We start from the raw sequence: 24,785 nt of genomic DNA on the forward strand, positions 1-24,785 counted from the left end.
TTCCCTGTCCCACCGTGTGCTGCCCATTCCTGTGGATCTCGGGCTCATCCTGCTCCTGGCAATGCCACCTGCACTGCTGGGTTGAGCTTGTTAAACAGGAGAATTTGGAAATATCGGGAGGAGAAATGAAGGGATCTTTGTGGAATTAAACACAGATGCACAGAGGAGCATCCGCGAGAGGGGTGCTGGGACTTTGGGGATGTACAAGGTGATAAAAAGTTTGGGTTTTACAAACGTTGCCAGGTTGAGGGTGGTGCATATGCATTGGAAAACAGCCTGGGAGTGCTGGGAAGTGCTTGCTCACGGAGTTTGGTGTAGGAAAACAGAGATCTGTGGCTGTCTTAAAAGAGAAGAAGGGAATGTGGGGATATTTCAGATGTGAGGTGGCTCCCAGGCTGAGATATTGGGGATGAGCTGTCTGAGAGTCGACAAAAGGCAGCAGCAGGAAAGGAAAAGCACAATTCACTCCTGCAGCTTCCCACATCCTCACAGATTTTGGGAGCTCACTCCCCAGTGTTCCACTCCATGGATGATTTTCCCCTAAACTGGAAATTTGTATAAATAGTGTGGAGCTCACCCCTTTCTGACACAGAAACACAGGGCAAACCCTAAGAATCAGGTTTATGGAGTGTACAATTGTTCCAAACCCACCTTTCCAAAAGAGAACAACTGGGGGGAAAAATGGGTTTATAATGTAAATATTACCAGAACATAGAGAGATTTTACTTTATATTTCATTTGAAAGACAAGTTGTTTACATTAGCATTGGGTTTTTGAGTGCTTTTTAAACAGAAAAACCCATAACCCAAAGCTCCCGGGCTCATCCTTTTTGAGCTGGTGAACAAAAACAGAGGTCACTTTTTTGGGGTGCAGCCATCATGGCCTGGGGAGAGAGATGGGAGCAGTCTGGGACATTTTGTCCTGTTTCTGGAAAATGTGGGATGTGCCAGCACTCCCAGCCCCACAGAGACACAGTCCCAGCTCCAGCCACTGGCAGGTGACAAAAATCCTTGTGACACTGGGACCGCAGGCAGGGACCTGGGACAGGTTTTTCCGTACTGCTCGTGCCAGTTTTTGGCACAGTGTTTTCTCAGAGTGCCCCGGGGAAGTTGGGTTTGGTGAGAGCACCTGGCTCCAGAGAGGGATCTGTAGTGCTCAGGCTCTGCAGGTTTCTCTTCTGTGGCTTTTAGGTAGGAAAACCTGTGTGTTTTCAGGGAATTTGTCTGTTTGGGGTGGCCTGTCCACTGGCAGAGAGCAGCTGAGGCAGCAGGGAGGGGACATGGCTTTGGTTTCATCCCGATCCCAGACTGCTTTGGGTGGGAAGGGATCTTAAAAATCATCCAGCTCCACCCCTGCCATGGCAGGGACACCTCCCGGTGTCCCAGGTGCTCCAACCCCAATGTCCAACCTGGCCTTGGACACTCCAGGGATCCAGGGGCAGCCACAGCTGCTCTGGGAATTCCAGCCCAGCCCCTTCCACCCTGCCAGGGAACAATTCCTGCCCAAAATCCCATCCATCCCTGCCCTCTGGGAATCCATTCCCTGTGTCCTGTCCCTCCATCCCTGTCCCCAGTCCCTGTCCAGCTCTCCTGGAGCCCCTTTGGGGGCTCTGAGCTCTCCCTGCACCCTTCTCCTCTCCAGGTGAGCACCCCCAGCTCTCCCAGCCTGGCTCCAGCCCTTGGAGCATTCCCAGAGGGAAGCACCACAGCTCTTTTTCCCAGCAGGGTTTTTTCCAAGCCTGAGGCTGGAGAGGAGGCTCATCCCTGGCACTCCTGAGCTCAGCAGCACCAGGATCCATCTGAGTAAAAAAGAAGGAAAAGTAAAAGAGGCATTCCATGATAAAAAAGTGGATGCACGCACAGAAAGGCTTTAGCTCTGTTCCTTCCACAAACTTTTCCCTTTAGACTCTGTCCTCAGCAACCTCTCCCAAGGGAATTTTCCCCTGGGAATTTGGCAGCCCACACCTGCAGGGTCAAGGTCCCTCTGGCAGAGCAGGATTTTTTTCCCCAAGGACACCTTCAGACCTGGAATCTTGCATGGCAGGAGCAGGAAGTCATTTTCTTGCCACCTTTCTGCTGTTTGCTGCAAACAGTCACAATTCTCAGCCAGCTCACAGGACACCTTTCAGAGCAGTTTTCTGCTTTAACAATGTTTCTTAATAACTGAAATCTCTCAGTAGTAGGAAAAACCACCAAATAATGAGCTTTTCCTTTGGTGTCCACATTTATTCCTAAATATCACTGTTAAATCTTATTGGTTTTGCTGTCATTCAGTATTTCAGTGAAATTAATTTGTCTTCACTCTGCCCTTCCAGGTTTTATCTGTTAACTTTTAAATCATAAGTGGGGTAACCTTGGAAGTTTCTGTTGGAATGTTCTCCCTTGTTAGGCAGTGCAGGGATGGGAAGGGAAGGGAAGGTACAGCCCCCCCATTCCACCCTTCCCCTGCTGCTCTCCAAGATTCCTCCAGGAGGAACATCCTAAAAAAAAACCCCACTCTCTCTCCCACCTCTTTCTCCCAGCAGAAGCATTTTTAAATGGCTGCAGCACACTGAAAAGGTGACACATTTTTAAATTTACCTAAGAGGAAGTCAGACATTTCTTTCCCTACCCTTCTGTTGTTTTTATGTGAAAACATCTTGGTTAAAGCCCCTATTCTTGAAGCTTGTCATGTCCAAAATACATAACATCATCTTGTTTTACTCTCCTGGTTAGCAAACACTGTCTCAAAGATTTCATTTCATAGCCAGAATCCTTCTGTTCCTCTTTTCCTCACCATTTCCCAAGGAAATGAATCCATGAAGAGCCAGGGAGGTTTTATGATAATCAGGATTATTCCAGTCAGGATTTTAATTCTTCTTTCGCTGCAGGGCAAGGAAAAGATTTGCAGGGCTACGTCCTGCTCCTGCCTGGCTTCCCTTGTCCCTTTAGGAGGGAGGATGCTGCTGGCAGTGATTCTGGAACCACAGATTGGTGGTGGGGATGCTCTTCAGAGGTTTGTGGACCAGCAGGATGTGGTGGAACACACCAGATGCCAGTGAGGCCTTTGGGATATTTTGTCCATCCATTAGAAATCCCAGGTTTTCTGGGAATCGCTGTGGATGTGCTGTCCCCATGCTGGGTTCCTCATCCATGCAGGAAGGGGTTTTTCACTCCCAGATGCTCTAAGGTTGGTGAAATCCCTTGGATGCCACAAAACAAACAGGGATGTGTCGTGGTCTGAGCCAGGAATTGAGTCGGGATGTGCCGAGGAAGCTCCCAGGGCTGGTGGGAGGAGGGCCCAGGATGTGGGACAACCCCACTGTGACACCCCAGCAGTGAATCCCATATCCCCAGGTATCACCCTGGACAGTTTAAAGAAATCCCTCGTGTATAAAATGTTTATAAATATTTGTGGATGAAGATACACAGGTCTATTTTTAAGATTTAAGTTAAATAAGTTAATGAATGGCTGGCCTTTTCTGCCTAAACGTGCAATGAGATATAATATACCTTTAGTCTACGATGGCCTAGGTACTGCTTAGTCTGTGATGAAAACTTTGCTGCTTTCCTACTGTTCTCAGAGAAAAAGAAAAATAAAAATATAAAGACGTACAGGTTTGTTGCACAGGGACTACTGCAGCGAAGCTTTGTATTTGACCACTGGTAATATGAATGTGTTGTATTGACTTGTTGAAGATAATCATGAAACAACATATTTTAAATGTTACTTGCCTTATAGATTAGAGTACGACTATGTGGATATCATTTTTGTAAATACGGTTTTTTATAAATGTCTCTCCTCCATCCTCCCCGTCACCCACTTCACCGACTCTCAAATATGCAATTATTTACCATGCAGAGCGTTGTGACAAACAAATCCCCCACGTCAGAACAAAGTTTATTCATTCTATACATAAGAACCACATGAAATACCCGACTGAGTTGCAATTTAAATGTGATTATTATTATTTTTTTCTCCCTGAAAATAAACAAAAAAAAGTTAAACATTTCTTTGTCTGAGCGAGTTTTGCTTCCACGCGCAGCAGCACCCAGAGGAGCGGGCAGAGGGATTGAAGGCTGGCCCAAAAAAAGGGTCAAAAAAGAGTCCCTGTCCCAAAAGCCACCATTGCTGCTGGAGTGATGTGCAGTGTCCCAGCATGGGGACAGGTCAAGGGTGGCATGTGGGGACATGAGAGGATCCACAGGGAGCGTGGGCTTGGATGGAGCTGGAGGGAATGGGGCTGTGGGGACATGAGGGACATGAGGGACAATGGAGGGCATGGGGACAGGGCTGTAGGGACATGAGGGACCCGTGGAGGACATGAGGGACATGAGGGACCATGGAGGACACGGGGACAGGACATGAGGGACATGAGGGACCCGTGGAGGACATGAGGGACCATGGAGGACATGGGAGGGCCTGTGGAAGGTGTAGGGGCACAAGGAGGCTGGGAATATGGAGGGATGGAGGCCAGGAATGGGAATGAGAGGGGCTGGAGGCCAGGAATGTGGAGGGATGGAGGCGGGGAACAGGAATGAGGCAGGGAACGGCCATACGGAGCAATGGAGGTGGGCAACAGGAATACAGAGGGATGGAGGAGGGAATGAGGGAGGATGGAGGCCGGGAACGGGAACACGGAGGGATGGGATGGGATGGGACGGGACAGGACGGGACGGGACGGGACGGGACGGGACGGGACGGGACGGGACGGGACGGGACGGGACGGGATGGGATGGGATGGGATGGGACGGGACGGGATGGGATGGGATGGGATGAGATGGGATGGGACGGGACGGGACGGGATGGGATGGGATAAAGGGATGGGATGGGATGGGATGGGATGGGATGGGATGGGATGGGATGGGATAAAGGGATGGGATGGGATAAAGGGATGGGATGGAGGCGGATCGGGAATGCGGCGGGCGGGCCCCGCTCCCGGCACCGCCTCCCCCCCTCAGCTGAGGGCGATGGAGGGCGGCGAAACCCCCGGCGAGCCGGGCACGGGTGGGTCTCGATTACCGCTCCAAAAACCCTTGAACCCTTGCGGGTTTTCCTCCATAAAGCCGAGCTGTGTCCCGCAGGGCCTGGCGGGCGCTTCCCGGTGGCGGCGGTGGATGAGATCCTGAGGGAGGAGGTGGAGAGCGCCATGAGGGAGCGGCGCTACGAGCCGGGGCCGTGCCGGCAGGCGGCCAGGGACATCGCTGAGGTGGGACATTCCGCTTCATGCCCCAAATATCCCCCAAAATAGCGATACAGTGTGAGGTAAAGGCTGGGGGTGGTGAGGATATGGCTGAGGTGGGACACTTGTCCTCATACCTCAAATATCCCCCAAAATGTTGATACAGTGTAAGGCAAAGGCTGGGAGCAGCTGTTGAGGTGCTGGCCGGAGTCGCTCAGATGGGGTGCAGACATATGTGAGTCAATTAATAAAATGTACAGACTGGTTTGGGTGGGGAGGGACCTCAAAGCTCATCCAGCCTCATCCCTGCCATGACAGGGACACCTTCAACTGTCCCAGGTTGTTCCAACCTGGCCTTGGGCACTGCCAAGGATGTGACAGCCACAGCTTCTCTGGGCACCCTGTGAACAATTCCTAGGTCGTCCCCTGGCACAATTCCTTCCCAGTATCCCATCCATCCCTGCCCTCTTGTCAGTTCAATGCCATTCCCCCTTGCCCTGCTACAAATCCATCCCCATTTTTGAACGTGTGTGGACTGAATTTGTTTTTCTCTGCAGGCTGTTAAGGCACGGGTCAAAGCGCTGGCAGTGCCCAGGTACAAGGTCGTGGTGGTGGCACACGTTGGGCAGCTGGGTGAGCAGAGCCTGCAGGTGGGCAGCAGGTGCCTCTGGGATCCTGAGAGTGACACATTCTCCTCCTACGTGTTCACAAACACCTCGCTGTTTGCTGTGGCAAATGTCTACGGTGTGTATTTTGAATAGGGAGGTAGTGGAGTTTAACAGCAGGAGAAATGAATATTCAGCCTAGCTCTTCCTGTCCCTGTTGTTGAAAAGATCTGTGGAGGACCAAGGTACTCTCACCTGCCCTGAAATGTGAGCCTTTGGGTGAATGGAATAAGGCTCTTTCCCAGAGTTTTCTCTGGGAAGTGGATGTCTCTTTCCATGACACAGCTTTGCAGCTGATTGCAGATTGCTTTCAGAACTTGCCCTGGAGGGGAAATATTTTCAGAATATTCCCCCTGTGAGTAATGTTTTCCCTGTTCTCCTCCAGGAAACGTTATTGGAAGCACCTGGAGTAGGAAATAAACCATGAGTTTTGCCTGCCTGGTTTTGGGGCTGGTGCTGATGGTCCTGAGTCTCTCTGGTGCAGCCGTTCCCCACTGAGGTGGGGGAATCTGAAACCAGACTTTTTGCTGCCCCTATTTCCCAGCTGAAACCTGCTGTTAGATTTTGCTGACTCTGAGAACAATCCTATCACAAGTTGCTTATTTTATTACATTTTAGGTGCAAAGCTGAAACCAGAGCAGTAGTTAGTTGGGAAGAAATACACTCCATGTACTCATGACTAAAAGTTTTACTCTAACCCACTGTAAACACTGTGAAATGCAGACAACCTGAAGCCACTTGCTGGTGTGCACTGTGACATTTAACACCCAAAAGCTACAATTAAAGAACACAACTTGAAGAACTGTGGTTTATGTCATGATTATTTTAATCCCTGGGAGCTGTGACACCGAGCTGTTGCATTTCAGCAGAGGGAGCTGATCTCTCTCCTGCTGCAGCCCACATTGCAGCAGGATGTGGCGAGCAGATCAGCTGCCTCACGTTTGTTTAGCACAGGAAATTTGCTGGTGTTTTGCAAGTCTTGCTCAGGTCTGACGTCCTGGGGCTCTTTGCTGTGGATCCCCAGCCTCAGCTCTGGGTGTGATGAGAAGTCAGGGTCACCCTGGTGCAGGAAATGCTGGGGGTTTTCACTCTCTGTCACAGGAAAATGAGAAGTTAAAAGTCATGGGAAGATGAGTAATTTATGCTTTTTATCCTTACTAGAAAGAGCAAGCTACAGCCAGGGGGCTGAGTGTTACCCTCTGATATGGGCTCCACATCACCGTGAGCAAGTCTGTGATCAACATGGTAAAACTTGCCAGTTTTGGGACTTTTATTGAAGAGTCTCCTGTTTTGCCTTGAGTCTCACGCTGATATATTTGCTTCTCCAGGAAAAACTGGGATTTGATGTGTCAGAGGGCTCTTGACTATCACATTAAGCTGGACCTGGAGGGGTTCCTGAACTGCAGACTTGCATTAAGGCATCAGTTGCCCAAAATTCTGGGTGTTCCCACAGGAATTACCATCCAGCTGCAGTACAGCTGGGCCTTGTGCAGTCTGTAAGGGTGTAGTAGTTCTCACTTCTTAAAAGCCAAGTTATTCCAAAGATTTTGGGGAGGGAGTTGGCCATGTTACCACTTTTGTATTTGTTTAAAGCTGCTGCTACAAGAGAGTTTTCCAAAAATGCAGAAGTGCAGAAAGCCTCTGTGGCTGTCATCTGCCTCAGTTATTTTCTTCTCTATTTATTTTAATCTGCTAGGGTACAGATTTCTAGCTGGGCATGTAATGGTTGATTTTCTTTTGACTATCAAATCAAAATTTTCTGAGAAGTATAAACATACACAAGAGCACGTGAAGGTGCTTAAATTGCAGAGCAGGCATTCAGCATGCTTTGATTACAAAGTTTTATATATAAAGTTTCTGGTTTCTAGTGGGGAAAGTGAAGACGGCAGTAAGACACTTGCAGCGACTTCAGCAAAACTTGTCGCTGTCACTTGAAAGGTGATGGCAGAGAGATTTTCAGTGACAGCCTTGCCTTGAATCCTGTTCTTCAGGCGAGCTGAATTATTTTTCTTTAGCAAAATAGCCCAGGAAGCTGAGCCAGACAAGGAGAGGGAACAGGAGGAGTTGAAGCTGCTGCCTCCGTCCCAGCACAGCCCGTGCTGCAGGGATTGAGGGGAGCAGGGGTTGTGCTGTTTCCCAATCCCCCGGGATCCCCTGGGCTGCAGGTGCAGCAGGCAGGGAAGAGCCTGGGATGTTTAATTGGTACTCACCCCGCAGGTCCTGGTGCTCACCGAGGTGCCTTTTCCAGCGTGAGCCGCCGCAGGTGAACACCACGGCTCTGATGAAATCTCTCCCACAAAGCCTCACCTTGTTGCCTTCCCCTTTCCCTTCCCGTGCCAGGAGCAGGAGAAGCAGGCAGCCCAGTGCCAGCACCGTGCCCCTCATGCTGCCAGCGTGGGCTCCCAGCTGGGTGCGGGCAGGGCTGAAGGGATCGAGTGGGGAATTCTGCTGGAACCTTCCCATTTATACTGACGGTCTCTCCACTCCACTGAGTAACAGCCCGCTCTGAGGGTGACAGTGTTTGCTGAAAACAAATAAACTGCTTGTTTCTGCTCATGTTTGAAGTGCTTCGGGATGTTGGTCAGGTATTAAAGATTTCCGAAGTCTACTGGGAAGCTTTACTGGGAGCACCTGAGGTGTGACACGTTTATGGGGTATGGCTTAGGTGGATGCAGTTAATGTGTGTTCTGCCAGAACAAAAGGGTGTTTATGATGTGATTTGTGCTTTGTGGGTTTGGGTCTGTGTTTCCTGGTGCCCAGTCCTGACTGGGGTCCTTTTGTGTTGGTGATCCCATAGAAAAATGGAATTAACTCCTTCCCATGATGTCTGTGTGCACCTCTTCATTCCCCCACCTTGTTTACTGCTAACTGTGGATGCCTGTGGGGAAAAGCCTGCCAGTGCCAAGCACCGCAGAGAAAATCCACTCCAGAGGGGCTTTGGGGCACTTATTGATATCCCAGCCAGGATTCCCATAGCAATAGATAGGACGTGAAATAAAGAGATAAGAGGACACAATCCTGCAGCTCATGGAGCTGAGTCTCTGCTCTGGGAGCAGAGCTTGGTTCTGACCTATTGGTTCCTAATGTTGGCTTCAGTGTATTTACATTTCTACAAAAAAACCTTGCAATAAAATGCCTCTGGGAGGAAATTTCTCAATTATATGGACAGAAATTCCATTTTAAGGATAAAATACACGAGGAACTTCGGAGATCTGAGCCCTTCCTAGCACCACAAGGATTTTCCAGCACCATAATGTTACAGGTAATTAATTTTCACTGTGTGCAGGGTGGGTTATGGTGTGTTACAGAAAGCTGGCTTTTTAGCAGTAAGCAAACAGTCATGAGCATGAATGGAAAATATAGGGTGTATTTTGGTCAGATTTATAATAATGATTAACAAATGATTCACCTTAACGAGTGCCTTTCTTTGAAACACAGCGAGATGAACTTTATGTCAGGGGGAAGTGTGCACCTCCCCTGTCAGATGTGCAGCACACAGAAGGAAGTGGATGCTAATGCAGCACAAATGATCCTTAATTCAGCGATGTGTTTGAGTGCTGGGTGTTTATTGTCAGGATAACGAGGGAGGCTGCATGTTGTGGATCTATAAAATACACCTTTCCACACGTAATGTGCTCAGCAGCAGGGCTACAACTTGTGCTTAATCACTCCTCTGGAGATGCTCCCTATTTCCTGTGGGTAGAAATACCTGGAAATCCTCCAGCTGTTTGTTTTTTTCTGTTTCTTCTGCTCTGACCCCCCCCCCCCCCCCCCCCCCCCCAAAAAAAAAAAAAAAAAAGCCAGCCTAGGCAGCCAAACTCTGCCTGCTTTCAACCCAAGGAGAAATACCGTGGGGGAAAAGCAGAAAGGGATAAAGGAGAAAAGACTACTGAGACTTTTCCATGACCAGGATTCCAGAAAGGGCCATCCTTGAACACTGATCGTGCAATGAGGGGACTTCCAGAGGCAACTGAGGGCATTTGAAAGAAGTTTGCAAGCAGTGTAGCTTCAAAGAGAACCTTTACTGATTAAAAATATAAAAAGGATAACCAGTTTTTGTTCAAGTGTTTCCTGGAGGAGAAGGGCTATTAGCTACTGTTAAACAGCTCCAGCAGGAGCAACAATGTCACACAAGGAAGCAACCTGGAAAACAAGAGGAAAAAGAGCTGAGTTTTCTTAGGAATTCTGGTAATGCTGGAAAACAGCACTTTTTGGCAGGCCAGGTTGGGTTGCATTTGTGCTGGCATGTTTAGCAGCATGCAAAACATCTTGTTCATAAAGGAAATTAATTTCCAGTGGTGTGGCAGCAGGAGAGCAGCAAGCACCACCTTTGAACCTGGTGCTGGAATTGTGATCCCACCTATTCCAGTATTCCCTAGCTGGGTGTTTCCCAGAACTGCCTCGCTGAGGAATGAGCCCAGGCCCTCTGAGCACCTACCTGCTCGGTGCTGGGGACAGGCAGGTTGTGCAGCTGCCACACCCCCACCTGGCCACTGCTGTCCCCCAGGAGCAGGCACTCGGCATTCCTGGCAAACAGGAGGGAGCTGAGATTGCCTTCAGGGCTGGCAGCACAGGAGAGCACGGGCTGGAAGCTGCAACCCAAGAATTAATGGGTACCGTGCATTTATCAGCTGCTGAAAAGCTGCACCTTTCACTTTCTGTGCTCTAGGTTATCTCAGAAATCGGTAAGTGAGGCAGTGTTTGGTTTGGGTTCTGCCAGAAGGAAAAAAAAAATCCCAGCTGCTGTTAACTCAGATAATCCTGCTTGCCTAAAATCTGCCCTAACCTGGAGAGTGGTGGTTAATATTTTTATTAGATGAATAATTTGCAGGATGTGGCAGGGCTATGGATCCACTGGCAGTAACACAAAACCCAGAGCAGCTGGACAAGGGCACAGGTAACTGAGTTATCTCAACTTCAGACAATCCAACCTTTACCAAAGTAGTTTAGTTACATTTCCTTCTAACTCTGCCACAATTCCTGCAGAAAAAGGGCAGTTTGATACTTTGAGCTCCACGAGGCATCCAGCTCCTTCTCTTCTAACCCCAAATCTCTGATCACCATCTGCTTCTACAAAAGAGTCTCAAAATGCAATGGTTTGAGCAAGCAAAGTGTGGAGCTGTAATGATCTGATAAAAACACTGAAGAGGTCACAATGTGTGACAATTAAATTTCAGACTCTTCCTTGAGAAGAGCCATTACTCACATGCTGACACTCAGATCCCAAATCTCCACCCTCCTCTCATTCACTGCTGCGAAGATGAAGGCTGATTGTGGAGCCCACTTGATGTCATGAACAAAAGCTGTGACAGAAGTGAAGGTTAAAAGGGGGGTGTGGGATTCCCGGTGCCACAAAAGGATGCTCCAGTCTGCAGAGCAGCTGAGGAATGTGTCTGTGCTGGAGGGATTCCAGGCAACTTTGTAAACAGGGCCCTGTTTGGAGAGAAACAAATCAGAATTTGGTGTTGCTGTAGGGCTACAGAATCTGTTCTAGAGCTACCCAGCTTTCCTCCCACAGGTAAGACTGTTGAACTCTACAGGACAATCAGATTTCTGATTGCTGTCTTAAAGCCAGAGCTAAAGTTTTAGGATACCAGTTTGAAAAAATTACTTGAAAAAAAATCCTGACCGTGTAGAAAGTAATCCTGTAAGACTGTGATGCTTTATGCTATGGGAATTAATTCCTAATGTAAGAGAAGCAATTTAGGTTTCTTTTGTTGCAGATCTTCCCTCAATATAAACAAACTGTTCCATTTTTGAACTGGGCAGTCCCTGCTGTCCTTGTTCAGTGTGTCACTCACCTTATGGCCTCTGTAGGTCCCCAGAATCTGCTCCTTCCCTGAGCAAGAGCAGCAGTGGATGTGGCCCTCTTCTGTTCCAGCAAGAAAAATATCAGTATCCTGCAAGAAAGAGAAAAGCAGCCTAGGTTGGATGAACCTATCACCCCTGCAGAAATCATCCAGGGCTGGAGGAGTTCAGAGCCAAGGAGGAGCTCCTGTGAGCAGTGGGCAAAGTGGAACCACAATGCTGCACATTTGCTGGGGGTGTTCTCCAGCAGTGCACAACGTGCTGGGGTTTGAATGCTGAAAATCCTGGATTTTTAGCAAACCATGTGGAAAAGGCAGGAATTCTTCGAGTGCTCTGTGGAGGAAGTACTCAGCTGGATGAAGAGAAGCTCAGCTGAGTCCTGGATGTGGGAAGTGTTGAACAAATTCTCCCAGCCTTGGCCACCACACAGAAGGGAACTGTCCCAAGGACTGCCCCAGGAAATGTGAGTAAAGTGGCTGGGAGTGATGCCTTAAGTTTTAGTTTTGTATTTCCAGATTCTGCAGTGCACTGCTGTGTGACTCTGAACTCCACACAAAGTGTTCCAAGCTCTCCTCACAGCTCAGTCACACAAACCAATCCTTTCCCAGCCCCACAACCAAGGACACCGCTGCAGCTTCACCCCAAAAAGTGAAAAAAAAACCCAAAGGGAGGAGAGAATCTGGGAGGGTGGGACTGCAGAGCTGGAGCTGGGATTGGACAGTGAACCCAATGTGGAAATGGATCAGAACTGATAAAAGTGTGAGAACTCCTGACCCAGGGTCCACCTTGGGTGTAACCCCAGCCGGGCTCTTGCACTGCCCAAGGTGAATCCTTGGGAGGGTTTTTAACAAATCCCTGCTTTATTCCTTCAACTCAGTCCAGCCTCTGCTCCAGAGAGCCTCTCTTTAGGCATCAGGAGGAGAGGGCTTATTTTACCATTTCATTTGGGGTAAATCTTAGTAGCTAGAAAGCATTTTATTTCAAAATGAATATACTTTAAATAGCAGTGCCAAAGTCCCTGGCTAGTTCCCATTAAAGCAGCTCCAGGTGAGCATCCCACCTCTGCTGCAGAGCTTTCCTGGCTAATACTTCAGCCAGGATGGCCTTTCTGAGCCTACCTCTGGATGGAAGTCAAAGCACATTCCAGCTGCCTGTTGTGATATGGGACCTTCACTTTTCCTTTCTCTCTCACCTGGTAATTTTTTCTTCCCACTTCCTGTTCTCTTGATTTTCATCACATCTGTGTGAAGAGCAGGAGGTTTTGTCAAACAGGTGTGAGGAACTCGTGCTGCTTTGGGATGCCCAGCAGCTCTCAAGTGTTTTGTGGGATAACTGGTGGAAAGGATGTCAGCTGGGCTCAAAGGGAGCAGTTGCAGGCGCTCACCAGAGCAATCCAGCCTTTGCTGGATGAACCACTGGGTCATTCTCCCATCTCCTGAGATACACATCAGTCTCTCATTTTTGTCACCTCTGTCCTGTTCCACCCACCTCAGCTGCCACACAGGACCTTTGTGTTTATTTAGGGATGCACTGGGACAAAAAAAAAAAACCAAAACACACGTGGTAAATCACAGATGAGCAAATACAAGACAACATGTTTGAAAATAATTAAGCTACCACTTCGTAATGAATGTTAAGTCTTATAACAGAAATATTTCGCTTTTCTTAAAAAAAAAATGGTCTGAACATTGGTTGTTTTCTCCAGGAAAATGTTTCCTTATTAAGCATGTTTGATAATTAGTTTCAGGGCACTGTTTATGTGCTTGCACCATGAAATCAGTCTGCACCTTGTAGGAGAGTGCCTGGGGAGCTGCCCTGGGGGCAGGTGCTTCCCTCACCCCCACCCATCGCCTCTCTCATTTCCTTCTCAATTCCTGCTCACCCCTCACTTACTCTGATGCTCTCTCCATTTTTGGCAAGAGCAATCAGAGAGAAAGCACCAAAAGCTCCCACTCCTCTCCCGTAAGGATTTCTACCCCAGGGCTGCATTGCCCCGGTGAAGACACGGAATATAAATTACAGGTGGGGATAAAAAGCTGCAATTCCTTCGAGGCTGAAGGAACGGCATTCCTTCGGTGCTCCTTTCCAAGGTTTGCTTGCTCAGAGGTGGCAGGAGGGGGAGCTGCCGGCCTGACCTGCTGTCCAGCAGCGCCGCGTCCGCCCGGCTCCGCACGTCGTAGATGGCCACGCGTCCGTCGGCCATCCCCACCGCCAAGAGATTTGGGCTGCCCAGGGAGAAGTCCACAGCAGTAACGCCGTGCTCACAGTGGAAAATGCGCTCTGGCCACTGCCCGGGAGAGAAATGCAGCAAACATGTGAGCTGGGGCATTACTTACATCTCTGCTCCTACTCTGGTCGCTAAATGTCTGCTGGAAAACTCAAGTGATGGTGACCAGAAATGACACCGTGTTCTGGCTGACTCCATGCTACAAGTGATTAAATTAGGAAAAAGATCAAGGTTGTGCAGAAATAGGACACTGGAAAGTGAGTTAGGTAGGGCTACTCCATACCAAATACCTAAAAATGTCTATGGTGACAGCAGGGAATCATGAGAGGATTTGGTGTGGTAAAGATTTGACTCTGCCTGGTTTAAATTAGTCTAATGCAGTTTTGGCCAAGAGAAGTTTGTAGTAGAAATCAAACTGAAATGTTGTAATTTATGGCAATCAGAATTTTCTCCACCAGGATGCTTTGCAACTGAGATTTCCAATTTTTTTTTTTTTTAATGGCTGTTTTTAAAAGGGGAATTTTTTTTTTCAGATGGATCTGCAGAGGTGTAAATGTTCCATCTATAAAATTTCCTCTTTTATTGACGCTGTTGTGAGAAGTTAAGAGTAAATAATTGTAGTTAAATGGCAAATAGAGCAGAAGTTGTTCAGAGAGAAGCAGATTGCAGGAAAAGCAAACAGAGGGACTCGTTACCATGGGGTTCTTCAGTGACCAGCAGCAAGCCAGGCCTTTCTTCTGATCCTGAGAAACAAACTCTCTGTAACCAACTGCTAGGAGATCCTGCAAGCACAGAGCAGCAATATCTCAGCTCCACTTGAAGCTCAGCAGGAAATTCCCACAGGCACCTTTGTGTCAAAAGCCAGGAGGTACGTGGTCCTAGTGTTTAATGTGCATTACTTAATGGAGTGCAGAAGAACTCTGCTCATTTTCCCTCTCAGGCTTGGCTGTAAAAGGAGCTTCTCTCAAACTTTTACCTTTCAGCTTTCCACACTCCAGTGAATTCCCTTCATTCCTTTATTCCAGAAATAAAAACCAGCAAGTCTTTAGCCTTCAGCTCTGTTAATTTTTCTTTTCTTGCACTCAGCAAGTAGTTTGTGAAGCTCACATTTTAAAAGCAGCTGATTGTTTGCCCTGTATTCTAAGATTGAAGTCTCTAAATGTGTCTAGCTTTTTAATAGCTGGAGATTGGGTGCACTAAAAGTAGGAAATGTCTTTATCGTCTCTTTTTTTCCCCCTCACTGTGTTTCTGTTTCTCATCCTCAGCATCTTTTTATCTCTCTTCCATTCATTATTTTTGTTTAATAAGTGAGTTCAGCTGGGGAAACTGAGCTTTATAGGGCCAGATTAAATAAGCTTTGGCTTCTGTGCTCTTACTGTGCATCTTATCCTAAAATTTTGAGGAATTCTGGAATTTTTTGGGAGGTTCCTGTTAGAGACAAAGATGTGGTGTCTAAACTACCACAAATAAACTCCATCAATGATAATAAGAGCCTAGCAGCAGGGGTTCAATTTCAATTTTAGAACAGACCAAGTCTATTAATATTGCTGTTCAGGGAAAACTGGAGCAATTAATGACATTCTGGGCCAATTAAAGCTGGGATGTGCAGGGAAAGCCTGGTGCAGGCTGTAGGTGAAAGCAGCAAGAGTGAGGGGCTGGATCCATCTTGGAGATCCCTCCCAGGGAAAAATCACCCCAGAATGAGGAGTTAAATTAAATTAAATTTAACTGTGATGTGCAGGGAAAGCCTGGTGCAACATGTAGATAAAAGCAGCAAGAGTGAGGGGTTGGATCCATCTTGGAGATCCCTCCCAGCAAATCCTCCAGAATCAGGAGTTAAATTAAATTAAATTTAACAGAATTAAAACTGTGATGCGCAGGGAAAGCCTGGTGCAGTCTGTAGATAAAAGCAGCAAGAGTGAGGGGTTGGACCCATCTTTGAGACCCCTCCTAGGGAAAAATCACCCCAGAATGAGGAGTTTATTGCCAGCACCCAGTCTGGGAGCAGCTGAGGGATGATTTGTGGACTCACAGGATTCACTTTGTTCCAAGCCATGCTGCTCACGCTGTGACCATTGGTTAAATCACACCTGTATGACCAGAGCTGCTCCAGCCTGGGACCTGCACCTTCTGCTGGGCTCTGGTTTGGATCTGACAAGGACGTTTCCTCCTGCTTCTCCTCTTCCTTTTCCTCCTCATCCTCGTCCTCATCAGCTTCTTCCTCAGTCTCTGAGATAACAACAGGTTCTAAAATGCACAGATGTAGAATCCGAGTTGATTTCACTTACCTCGCTTTATAATTATTCACAACAGAAGAAAAATTTGCCCTTTCAGCAAATATTTTTTAAGAAAGGAAAAAAAAAAGTGAAGATTTGAGGAATTAAGACTTCCTAATTTCTGCAACTGTGACTAAAATTGGCTGGGCACAGAGCAGACAGCTGGATTGGGCTGGAGTCAGCCAGATCTGCTGCACGTGGGTTTAGCTACCCAGGCAAAAGTGAGGAATTTCTGTGGAAAATGAGGAATTTCTGGCTGGAAATCAAGGAACAAACCTATCAGGACAGGAATCTGCCGATAACGTGCGAGTTTGGGTTGAAAAATGTTCTCCATGAGAATCCTCTCCATGACAACTAAATCCTGCTGCAGGTTTGCTGAAGTTAAGATCTCCTCTGGACTCCATTCCTTCTCCTCGTGGCTCCTGGCAGGACCAGCACCCTCTGCAATGATCATGGAAGGAGTTGAATCACACAATCATGGGATAGTCCAAGCTGGAATGGATCCACAAGGATCACAGAGTCCAAGAGGCCATATTTGGACTGATAAGAGATAAATGGGATAGAAATGCTCTGAACGTGATAAAAATTCACACAGAAAAAATCAAGGGATAGGAATTCTCCACTTGCAAAAAGCAGAGGATTCAAAAAAACTACATTGACTATGAATATTTTCTTGCTATAATTGTCTTTTCTTATAATTTTATCATCATCTTTTTTTAGTACAATTTTCTTATCTTTTTCAGATACTTCTGGATTTTTTCCACAAATGGTGTTTTGCTTCTACTTTTTAAAGTGAGTACCAGCAACCCTTGTCCCTGAGTATTTATCTTTATTTAAGATAATTTCTGGTGGCAGTGTGCAGACAAGTACAGCCCTGTCCAAGATTTTTTAGTAAACTCTCTTGCAGGTTCCAGGCAGTGTTTTTCAGGAAGTTTTCCCCACAAATCCCAGGGACAGGAGGTTTAGGAGGATGAGAAATGGAAAATGTTACCTCTGGCAGAAGGGACAGCCACAGCCTGACCTTGCTCTTCAGCTGGGGGAGATCTGTTGCTTTTCCTTGCTGGCATTCTGGGTTCTTCTGTCTGTGCAGCTTCTGAGGCATCCAGAGTGTCCAAATCCCAGCAAGTCACCATCATCCCTGGGAATGAATTTCCCTGTCACACAAGGCTCTTGTTTTTGGGATATTATTGCAAGAAGCTTCCTACACCCCACCTGCTGGGCTGGGGGGGGGCTTTGGAACCAGCTCTGCTTCCAAAAATGTTGATATTTGAACTGATTTTTTTTTTTTATTTTATATTTTAATTTCATCTTTTAAATGCTGTCTTTTGCAAATTTACAGAAAAGGTTGCCTGTGCTTAATAAGAATTGTTAAAACAGGTAAAATAACTTTAAAGTTCTTCCTCTTGGGTGACTGCTGCAGCTCCATCAGGGCTTTTTTGGGGTGTGGCTCCCCTTGAGCAGGGTCAGCTCCCACCCAAAACTTGCCTTGATGTTCTCAGGGGTTGGAATGAGCCCTGCTGATGCTCCAGGCACACACAAAAAAGTGGCAAATAGCTTTTCAAAACAGATTATTATCTGCTTTGGGGGTTATTCCCTCATTTTGAAGACACTAATACAAAGGACAAGTGTTTGGAACAGCATTCCCCATAATTTTGTTTGCCTCTTACACACAAAAAATAACATTCTCTGGGAGTGCTAACAACATTTTAATTGCTAATAACATTTTAATTGCAATGGATTCACTGTTCCAGCACTAAATTCAAGATTTAGGAGGGGCAGAAAAGGCCACCACAACGCAGACTGCACTGTCTGAACTTAAAGCTGAGGAAATAATCTCCTGCTTCAAGATGGAAGTGAAAAATCCCTTTTCTCAGTGTCCTGCCCAGGTTTACCTTTCTCTGCTGTGGTGATTGTCTCACACTGCACTTCCTTGGTTTTGGCAGCTCCAGAGATGGTTTGCACCATTTTTTCTTCAAAGTACTCGCTGCCAATTTTAGCATTGCAAATCTCTGCATAAATCTTATTCCTCTCCCTGAAAAACAAAGGAAACATTGGTTGGTGACTCCCTGGAAAAATTCTGCCTGGAATTCTCAGTCTTTAACACGAGAGGCTTTTCCATGTCCTGAATTTCCTGCTTTCTGGATTGCTGGATGTTATTTCAGCCTTTGTATCACTCAGCAGCTCTTTCTGATCTTTTTGATGCTGTTCTAAAACAGGAATGGCCTGTGGAGAACAGAACCCAAAAAAAAAAAAAAAAGGCAAAAAAAGCAAAAATCCCTCTTCCAGCTGCCTGGGAGCTTTGGGGAAGTTCAGAGTTCAGAGCTCAAGTGAAACGCAGAGCATCAAGAGACAAAAAAGAAACTTCTCCTTTTCCATTTCAGCATTTCCACCAAAGTTCTGGTAGTTCAGGGAGCACCAAGGGGAGCTGCCTGCTATACTGAACTCTTATTAATTCATAAATGTTTAGAAGCTACACACAAAAATCAATTCAGCAGTTTGGAATGTCTTAACTTTTTCCATGAAAATCGAATTGTCACTCTCCTCCAGCCCTGGATTTTCCTAACCTGGATCATTTTTCAGTGGAAAGGAGTAAGAATTTCCTCCAGGACATGGAGCTGTAAGAAATGGAGGTTTTGCTGATGCCTTGGCTTTTAGCTTTTATAGTTTGCAGATTCTCTGCTGCTTGGTGTGTAACTCTGAAACTTCACATTGGGTGTTGGTGAGTTCTCTTCACAGGGCAGTGACAAAACAATTCCTTTCCTAGCCAGAGAATCAAGGACAACCTGCACCCAAAAATCATAAACAACAGCAAAGGGAAGGGGAATGAGACTTCATAGCCTGGGGCTGTGGTTGGATAATTGACCCTGAGATGGAGATGAACCAAAATTTATAAAAATATAGAAACTCCTGACCAGGATCCATCTTGGATTTGATTTGGGTGCAGCCCCAGCCAGGGTCTGGCACTGCCCAAGGTGTTTCCTTTCAGTAAATTCCTGTTTTATTCTTTTTCTCTGTCTGGTCTCTGTGCCAGCTCAGCCTTTCCAGGCAACATTGCACTCAGATAAAAGGCAGCTGACTTAGAGATCTTTTAGTCCTGACTTGGAGAACTTGTAATCCTGAGTGACAGAACTCTCAGGTGTGACTGACACAACTCTCAGGTGTGACTGACACAACTCTCAGGTGTGACTGACACAACTCTCAGGTGTCACTGACAGAACTCTCAGGTGTCACTGACACAGCTCTCAGGTGTCACTGACACAACTCTCAGGTGTGACTGACAGAACTCTCAGGTGTGACTGACACAGCTCTCAGGTGTGACTGACATAACTCTCAGATGTCACTGACACAGCTCTCAGGTGTCACTGACAGAACTCTCATATGTCACTGACACAGCTCTCAGGTGTGACTGACACAGCTCTCAGGTGTGACTGACACAACTCTCAGATCTCACTGACACAGCTCTCAGGTGTGACTGACACAACTCTCAGATCTCACTGACACAGCTCTCAGGTGTGACTGACACAGCTCTCAGGTGTGACTGACACAACTCTCAGATCTCACTGACACAGCTCTCAGGTGTGACTGACACAGCTCTCAGGTGTGACTGACACAACTCTCAGATCTCACTGACACAGCTCTCAGGTGTGACTGACACAGCTCTCAGGTGTGACTGACAGAACTCTCAGGTGTGACTGACACAACTCTCAGATCTCACTGACACAGCTCTCAGGTGTGACTGACACAACTCTCAGATCTCACTGACACAGCTCTCAGGTGTGACTGACACAGCTCTCAGGTGTGACTGACACAGCTCTCAGTCCTGACTTACAGAACTCTCCCAGCTTCCTCTGCCTCTGTGGACAGCAGAGCAGTTGGCAGATCCAACATCCAGAGCGTTTCTGTCTCCGACAGGACAATATCCACCCTCTGCTCCAGCTCTGCTTCTGTCAGGGCTGCTTCCCCCTCCTCCTGCTCAGCTGGAAAACCAGGACAACAAAACAACACTCCAAATTAACAGAAAAATTAATTCTGGATGTCCCCGAGCTGGCTCAGGGTCTTACAAATCGCAGAATATATAATTGTAGAGATTAAATTTTTAAATATTTGGTGTGTTCTTAACAGACATACTCAGAGTTGGGTCTTGGTGAGGTTCTGTCTCATCTAAGCCAGACTTGGTTGTTGATATGCTGCTTCCATGTCTGCTTCAGGACAAGAAACAAACAGAAATTGTCTCAAAAAATGAAAAAAAAAGTTATTTTCTTGAGGTACTTTGCATTTTTAAGCCATTTTTAATGTATATTTGCTCCTGGTTGATATCTCAACCCCTGGGATTGTCCTTTGGAAAAGCCAGCCTGGGAAACATGGCCAAAAAAGCAATATCTTCATCTCAGAAAACAATGTTTACAATTGTAATTGCAAATTGTGAATAATTACAATTATTCCTTGCATTTTGATAATGCCGTGGCTCAGGATATTTCATTTAAAACACTAATAATTATTTACCTTCTTTGCATGACTTAATTGAGTTTGTCAGCCCAAAATCCACTGACTTTGTTTTTTCCCCTCTGTACTGGAGGTTTGTAAATGAAAATGTAATGAAACATAATTTAGGAGTTTTAACTCCAAATTTTTTGTTCAAGAGCATTTTTGGAGATGGATGTACATCATCCCACAGAGATAACTTGCTTAAATATTATTAAAGCTGAGAATTCTTATGATGTTAAACATATTTTGATAGCTGAACTGACATTTTTAATATTTTAACTATAAATTTTAATTTATATATTTAATAATTTTGCATAAAAGGTTGTCTGCACTTACTAAATATCACTAAAACAGATAAGATGAATTTTTCTTGCCTGGTTACAGCAGTGTTTGGCTGGAAGAGGGGATGGGGTGTCACATTCTTCCCTTCATCATCAAAAACCTGAAGGAAAAATGGGAATAATCAGGAAGATTTCCCTGTGTTCCCTCCCAAGGAATTTCCTGCAGGAATTCTTTGGGAAAAGCCACATTCCTGTCACTGTCAGCCCCACTTCTGCTCCTCCCTCTGGCTTTTCCAACTCATTTATTCCCTAACAACCACCAAGGGTGAATTGCTGATGCTGATTAATCCAGTCCAATTACCAGCAAGGTCGGTGGGGTGCTGAAATTATTCCCAGCTTATGTTTGGGGAATATTCTGGATTTGGGGTGAAGAGAGGAGCTGCTCCAGTAACAAATCTCAGATGAGAAATGTTAATTATTGCCAGGCTGGGGCTGCTCCTTCCCTGGAAGTGTCCAAGGGCAGCTTGGAGCACCCTGGGATGGTGGGAGCTCCGTGCCCTTGGGAATGGGATGAGCTTGGAGGTGCAACCCAACCATTCCAGGGCTCCAAGGTTCTTCCTGCAGGTGGATTTGGGCTCTTCCCACCTTTCCCAACCCAACCATTCCAGAGCTCCAAGGTTCTTCCTGCAGGTGGATTTGGGCTCTTCCCACCTTTCCCAACCCAACCATTCCAGAGCTCCAAGGTTCTTCCTGCAGGTGGATTTGGGCTCTTCCCACCTTTCCCAACCCAACCATTCCAGAGCTCCAAGGTTCTTCCTGCAGGTGGATTTGGGCTCTTCCCACCTTTCCCAACCCAACCATTCCAGAGCTCCAAGGTTCTTCCTGCAGGTAGATTTGGGCTCTTCCCACCTTTCCCAACCCAACCATTCCAGAGCTCCAAGGTTCTTCCTGCAGGTGGATTTGGGCTCTTCCCACCTTTCCCAACCCAACCATTCCAGAGCTCCAAGGTTCTTCCTGCAGGTGGATTTGGGCTCTTCCCACCTTTCCCAACCCAACCATTCCAGAGCTCCAAGGTTCTTCCTGCAGGTGGATTTGGGCTCTTCCCACCTTTCCCAACCCAACCATTCCAGAGCTCCAAGGTTCTTCCTGCAGGTGGATTTGGGCTCTTCCCACCTTTCCCAACCCAACCATTCCAGGGCTCCAAGGTTCTTCCTGCAGGTGGATTTGGGCTCTTCCCACCTTTCCCAACCCAACCATTCCAGGGCTCCAAGGTTCTTCCTGCAGGTGGATTTGGGCTCTTCCCACCTTTCCCAACCCAACCATTCCAGAGCTCCAAGGTTCTTCCTGCAGGTGGATTTGGGCTCTTCCCACCTTTCCCAACCCAACCATTCCAGAGCTCCAAGGTTCTTCCTGCAGGTGGATTTGGGCTCTTCCCACCTTTCCCAACCCAACCATTCCAGAGCTCCAAGGTTCTTCCTGCAGGTGGATTTGGGCTCTTCCCACCTTTCCCAACCCAACCATTCCAGAGCTCCAAGGTTCTTCCTGCAGGTGGATTTGGGCTCTTCCCACCTTTCCCAACCCAACCATTCCAGGGCTCCAAGGTTCTTCCTGCAGGTGGATTTGGGCTCTTCCCACCTTTCCCAACCCAACCATTCCAGGGCTCCAAGGTTCTTCCTGCAGGTGGATTTGGGCTCTTCCCACCTTTCCCAACCCAACCATTCCAGGATTTTTTGCTCCTTCCCACAGGTGGATTTGGGGCTCTTTCCCACTTTTCCCAAACATTCCAGAGTTTCTGTGATCACTCCTATAGATGGATTTGGGCTCTTCCCACCTTTCCCAACCCAACCATTCCAGAGCTCCAAGGTTCTTCCTGCAGGTGGATCTGGGCTCTTCCCACCTTTCCCAACCATTCCAGGATTCCCACAGGAGGATTCTGGGCTCTTCCCACCTTTCCCAAGGTGCTCCTGGACCATCTCACCTGCACAGCTCCCCCCAGGGCCCCGTTCTGGGTGGATTTTCTCTGGGAAGCCGTGGAAATTTTCCGGGAATTCGGAGCTTTGGTGGCTCCAACACTTCCTGCTGCTGCTGCTGCTCCCGGCCCTGCCCTGGTAGAATATTGATATTTAGAATATTGATATTTATAAAATAGCAAATAAATACTAAAGGTTTGATAATTTATTTATTGTAATTCCTGATTTATTATTGTAATTCTTAATTTATAATGTATTGTACGCTGATAATTATTGTAAGGGATGTGAACCATTGATAAGAAAGGATTTTTACCACTTCTTATTTATTATAACTTGTTGTATATTACCATTTATTTTCAAGGATTTTAACCACTTATAATAAAGTATTCTTGCTATTTCTAATGTATTATAATTTATTATAAAATACCAAATATTTTAAAGGATGTGAACCATTGATATAAAAGGTTGTTTTACCATTTCTTATATAATTTCTTACATATTACCAATTATTTTAAAGGATTTTAATCACTGATAAGACCAGGTTCTTATAATTGATTATAAACCTCTTAAGAATCAATAATGTAATATAATAATATAATAAATATAATATACATTTAATATAGAAAAATAGATAATAAATGAAGGATTTTTAACATTAATTTATTTATAATAAACTGTTATGTATTATGATGTATAGAAAGTAATTTGTTCCATATTACAATTTATCATGTATCACCAATTATTTTAAGGGATGTAAACCAAATCCCCACCGTTGTGGGGTTGTGGTCATTTATTGATTCTAATTTATTATATATTAGAATTCATTACATATCAATAATTATTTCTAAGGATTTTGACCATTTATAAGAAAGGACTGCAGCCACTCATCACAATTTACGGTATATAATAATTAATTACATATTACCAATTACAGATTCATATTTAGGATTTAGACCATTTATAAAAAGGGGTTTTGACTATTTATTTGTTATAACTTCTGACGCCTTATAATTTATTATAGAATTTATTATGGGATATAATTTATTATATATTACAATTCATTATCTATTCCACTCATTAACTTAAACATGTAAACCATTTGTGATAAAGGTATTCACAATTGATTTATTATGAGTAATCCTAGAACAGAATTTATTACATATTACATTCATTAAATGTTACTGTATTTTAATGGATGTAAACCATTTATAATTAAGAACTTTGGCCACTGATGTAATTTATCAAGTATAACTTATTATTACAGACTATAATATATTACACATTATAACTTACTATGCATTACTGAGTATTTTAAGGGATTTAATTCATATATCTCGATTATATATATATATAAAACTAAGGGGTTTTCCCCATTCACTAGTTATAGTTAATGGTGCATTAGAATTAATTACGTATTATAATTTATCATCTCTTCCCAGGCATTTTAAAGATTTTCAAGCTTTTTAATTCCAAAAACGTTGAAGCTTTAGGCCCGCTCCGCTCTCACTCACGGGGGAGGCCGCGGCCCCGGCATGGCGTCTCCCGGTTACCGTGACAACGCCTCCCAAGACGCCGCGCGGGGATTGGCCGCCAGCAAGGCCGCCGCTGATTGGTCGCTGCGCGGCGTGCGGGCCGCGCTGTGCTGGCGGCCGCAGCCCCGGGCCGGCCCCGGCCCCGGTTCGGGTCCCGCCCCCGCCCCGTGTCACCGAACCGGCGCTGCCCGCGCACCGCCCCGCCGGCGGCTCGGCCTCCCCGCGGGCCTGCAGCGCCTCGCTCTCGGGGGATTCACCCCTGAGTCAGCACAGTCGCGCCCGCCGGTTCTTTCGGCGCCGCCCTCGGGGACCGTGTGAGGGTTGGGGATGCGGTTCCTCGGCTGAGCCGCGCGTTCTGGCGGGGGCACGGCGCAGGCGTT

The 24,785-nt window shown here is 46.4% G+C and overlaps 3 protein-coding genes across 3 annotated transcripts; 1 reads left to right on the forward strand and 2 right to left on the reverse strand.

Annotated features, from left to right (window-relative positions):
* The first annotated feature begins 4,949 nt into the window (after positions 1-4,949).
* On the forward strand, positions 4,950-5,922 carry DYNLT5 (dynein light chain Tctex-type family member 5). The gene is made up of 3 exons (XM_062497780.1): positions 4,950-4,986; positions 5,064-5,188; positions 5,719-5,922. The coding sequence occupies exons 1-3, from the start codon at positions 4,950-4,952 to the stop codon at positions 5,920-5,922; spliced, it is 366 nt and encodes a 121-aa protein (XP_062353764.1).
* A 766-nt stretch (positions 5,923-6,688) lies between these two features.
* INSL5 (insulin like 5) lies at positions 6,689-8,332 on the reverse strand. The gene is made up of 2 exons (XM_062497674.1): positions 8,037-8,332; positions 6,689-6,918 (listed from the first exon to the last, which is right to left on the reverse strand). Exons 1-2 carry the CDS (start codon positions 8,287-8,289, stop codon positions 6,689-6,691), a joined length of 483 nt encoding a protein of 160 aa, XP_062353658.1. The 5' UTR covers positions 8,290-8,332.
* A 1,500-nt stretch (positions 8,333-9,832) lies between these two features.
* DNAI4 (dynein axonemal intermediate chain 4) lies at positions 9,833-24,407 on the reverse strand. Its single transcript, XM_062497953.1, has 17 exons — positions 24,385-24,407; positions 22,882-23,008; positions 20,997-21,064; positions 20,258-20,339; positions 19,967-20,103; positions 18,030-18,169; positions 17,129-17,275; positions 16,414-16,578; positions 15,894-16,108; positions 14,557-14,643; positions 13,770-13,921; positions 13,019-13,164; positions 12,753-12,874; positions 11,628-11,726; positions 11,033-11,259; positions 10,265-10,418; positions 9,833-9,969 (listed from the first exon to the last, which is right to left on the reverse strand). The coding sequence occupies exons 1-17, from the start codon at positions 24,405-24,407 to the stop codon at positions 9,925-9,927; spliced, it is 2,136 nt and encodes a 711-aa protein (XP_062353937.1). The 3' UTR covers positions 9,833-9,924.
* Positions 24,408-24,785: the final 378 nt, after the last annotated feature.

The sequence above is a fragment of the Cinclus cinclus genome, chromosome 8 (genome assembly GCF_963662255.1).
Source record: "Cinclus cinclus chromosome 8, bCinCin1.1, whole genome shotgun sequence".
Classification (NCBI taxonomy): domain Eukaryota; kingdom Metazoa; phylum Chordata; class Aves; order Passeriformes; family Cinclidae; genus Cinclus; species Cinclus cinclus.

Excerpts from the sequence above, each read along its gene's own strand:
- DYNLT5 (XM_062497780.1), top strand. The coding sequence starts at position 4,950 with ATGGAGGGCGGCGAAACCCCCGGCGAGCCGGGCACGG. Across the intron at positions 4,987-5,063 it reads CCCCGGCGAGCCGGGCACGG|GGCCTGGCGGGCGCTTCCCG; the intron begins GTGGGTCTCGAT and ends TGTGTCCCGCAG. Across the intron at positions 5,189-5,718 it reads CGGCCAGGGACATCGCTGAG|GCTGTTAAGGCACGGGTCAA; the intron begins GTGGGACATTCC and ends TTTTCTCTGCAG.
- INSL5 (XM_062497674.1), bottom strand. The coding sequence starts at position 8,289 with ATGGGAAGGTTCCAGCAGAATTCCCCACTCGATCCCTTCAGCCCTGCC. Across the intron at positions 6,919-8,036 it reads TGAGCACCAGGACCTGCGGG|AGAGTGAAAACCCCCAGCAT; the intron begins GTGAGTACCAAT and ends TTCCTGTGACAG.
- DNAI4 (XM_062497953.1), bottom strand. The coding sequence starts at position 24,407 with ATGCCGGGGCCGCGGCCTCCCCC. Across the intron at positions 17,276-18,029 it reads AATCACCACAGCAGAGAAAG|GGATGATGGTGACTTGCTGG; the intron begins GTAAACCTGGGC and ends ATTCATTCCCAG. Across the intron at positions 11,260-11,627 it reads GGACCTACAGAGGCCATAAG|GGCCCTGTTTACAAAGTTGC; the intron begins GTGAGTGACACA and ends CTCTCCAAACAG.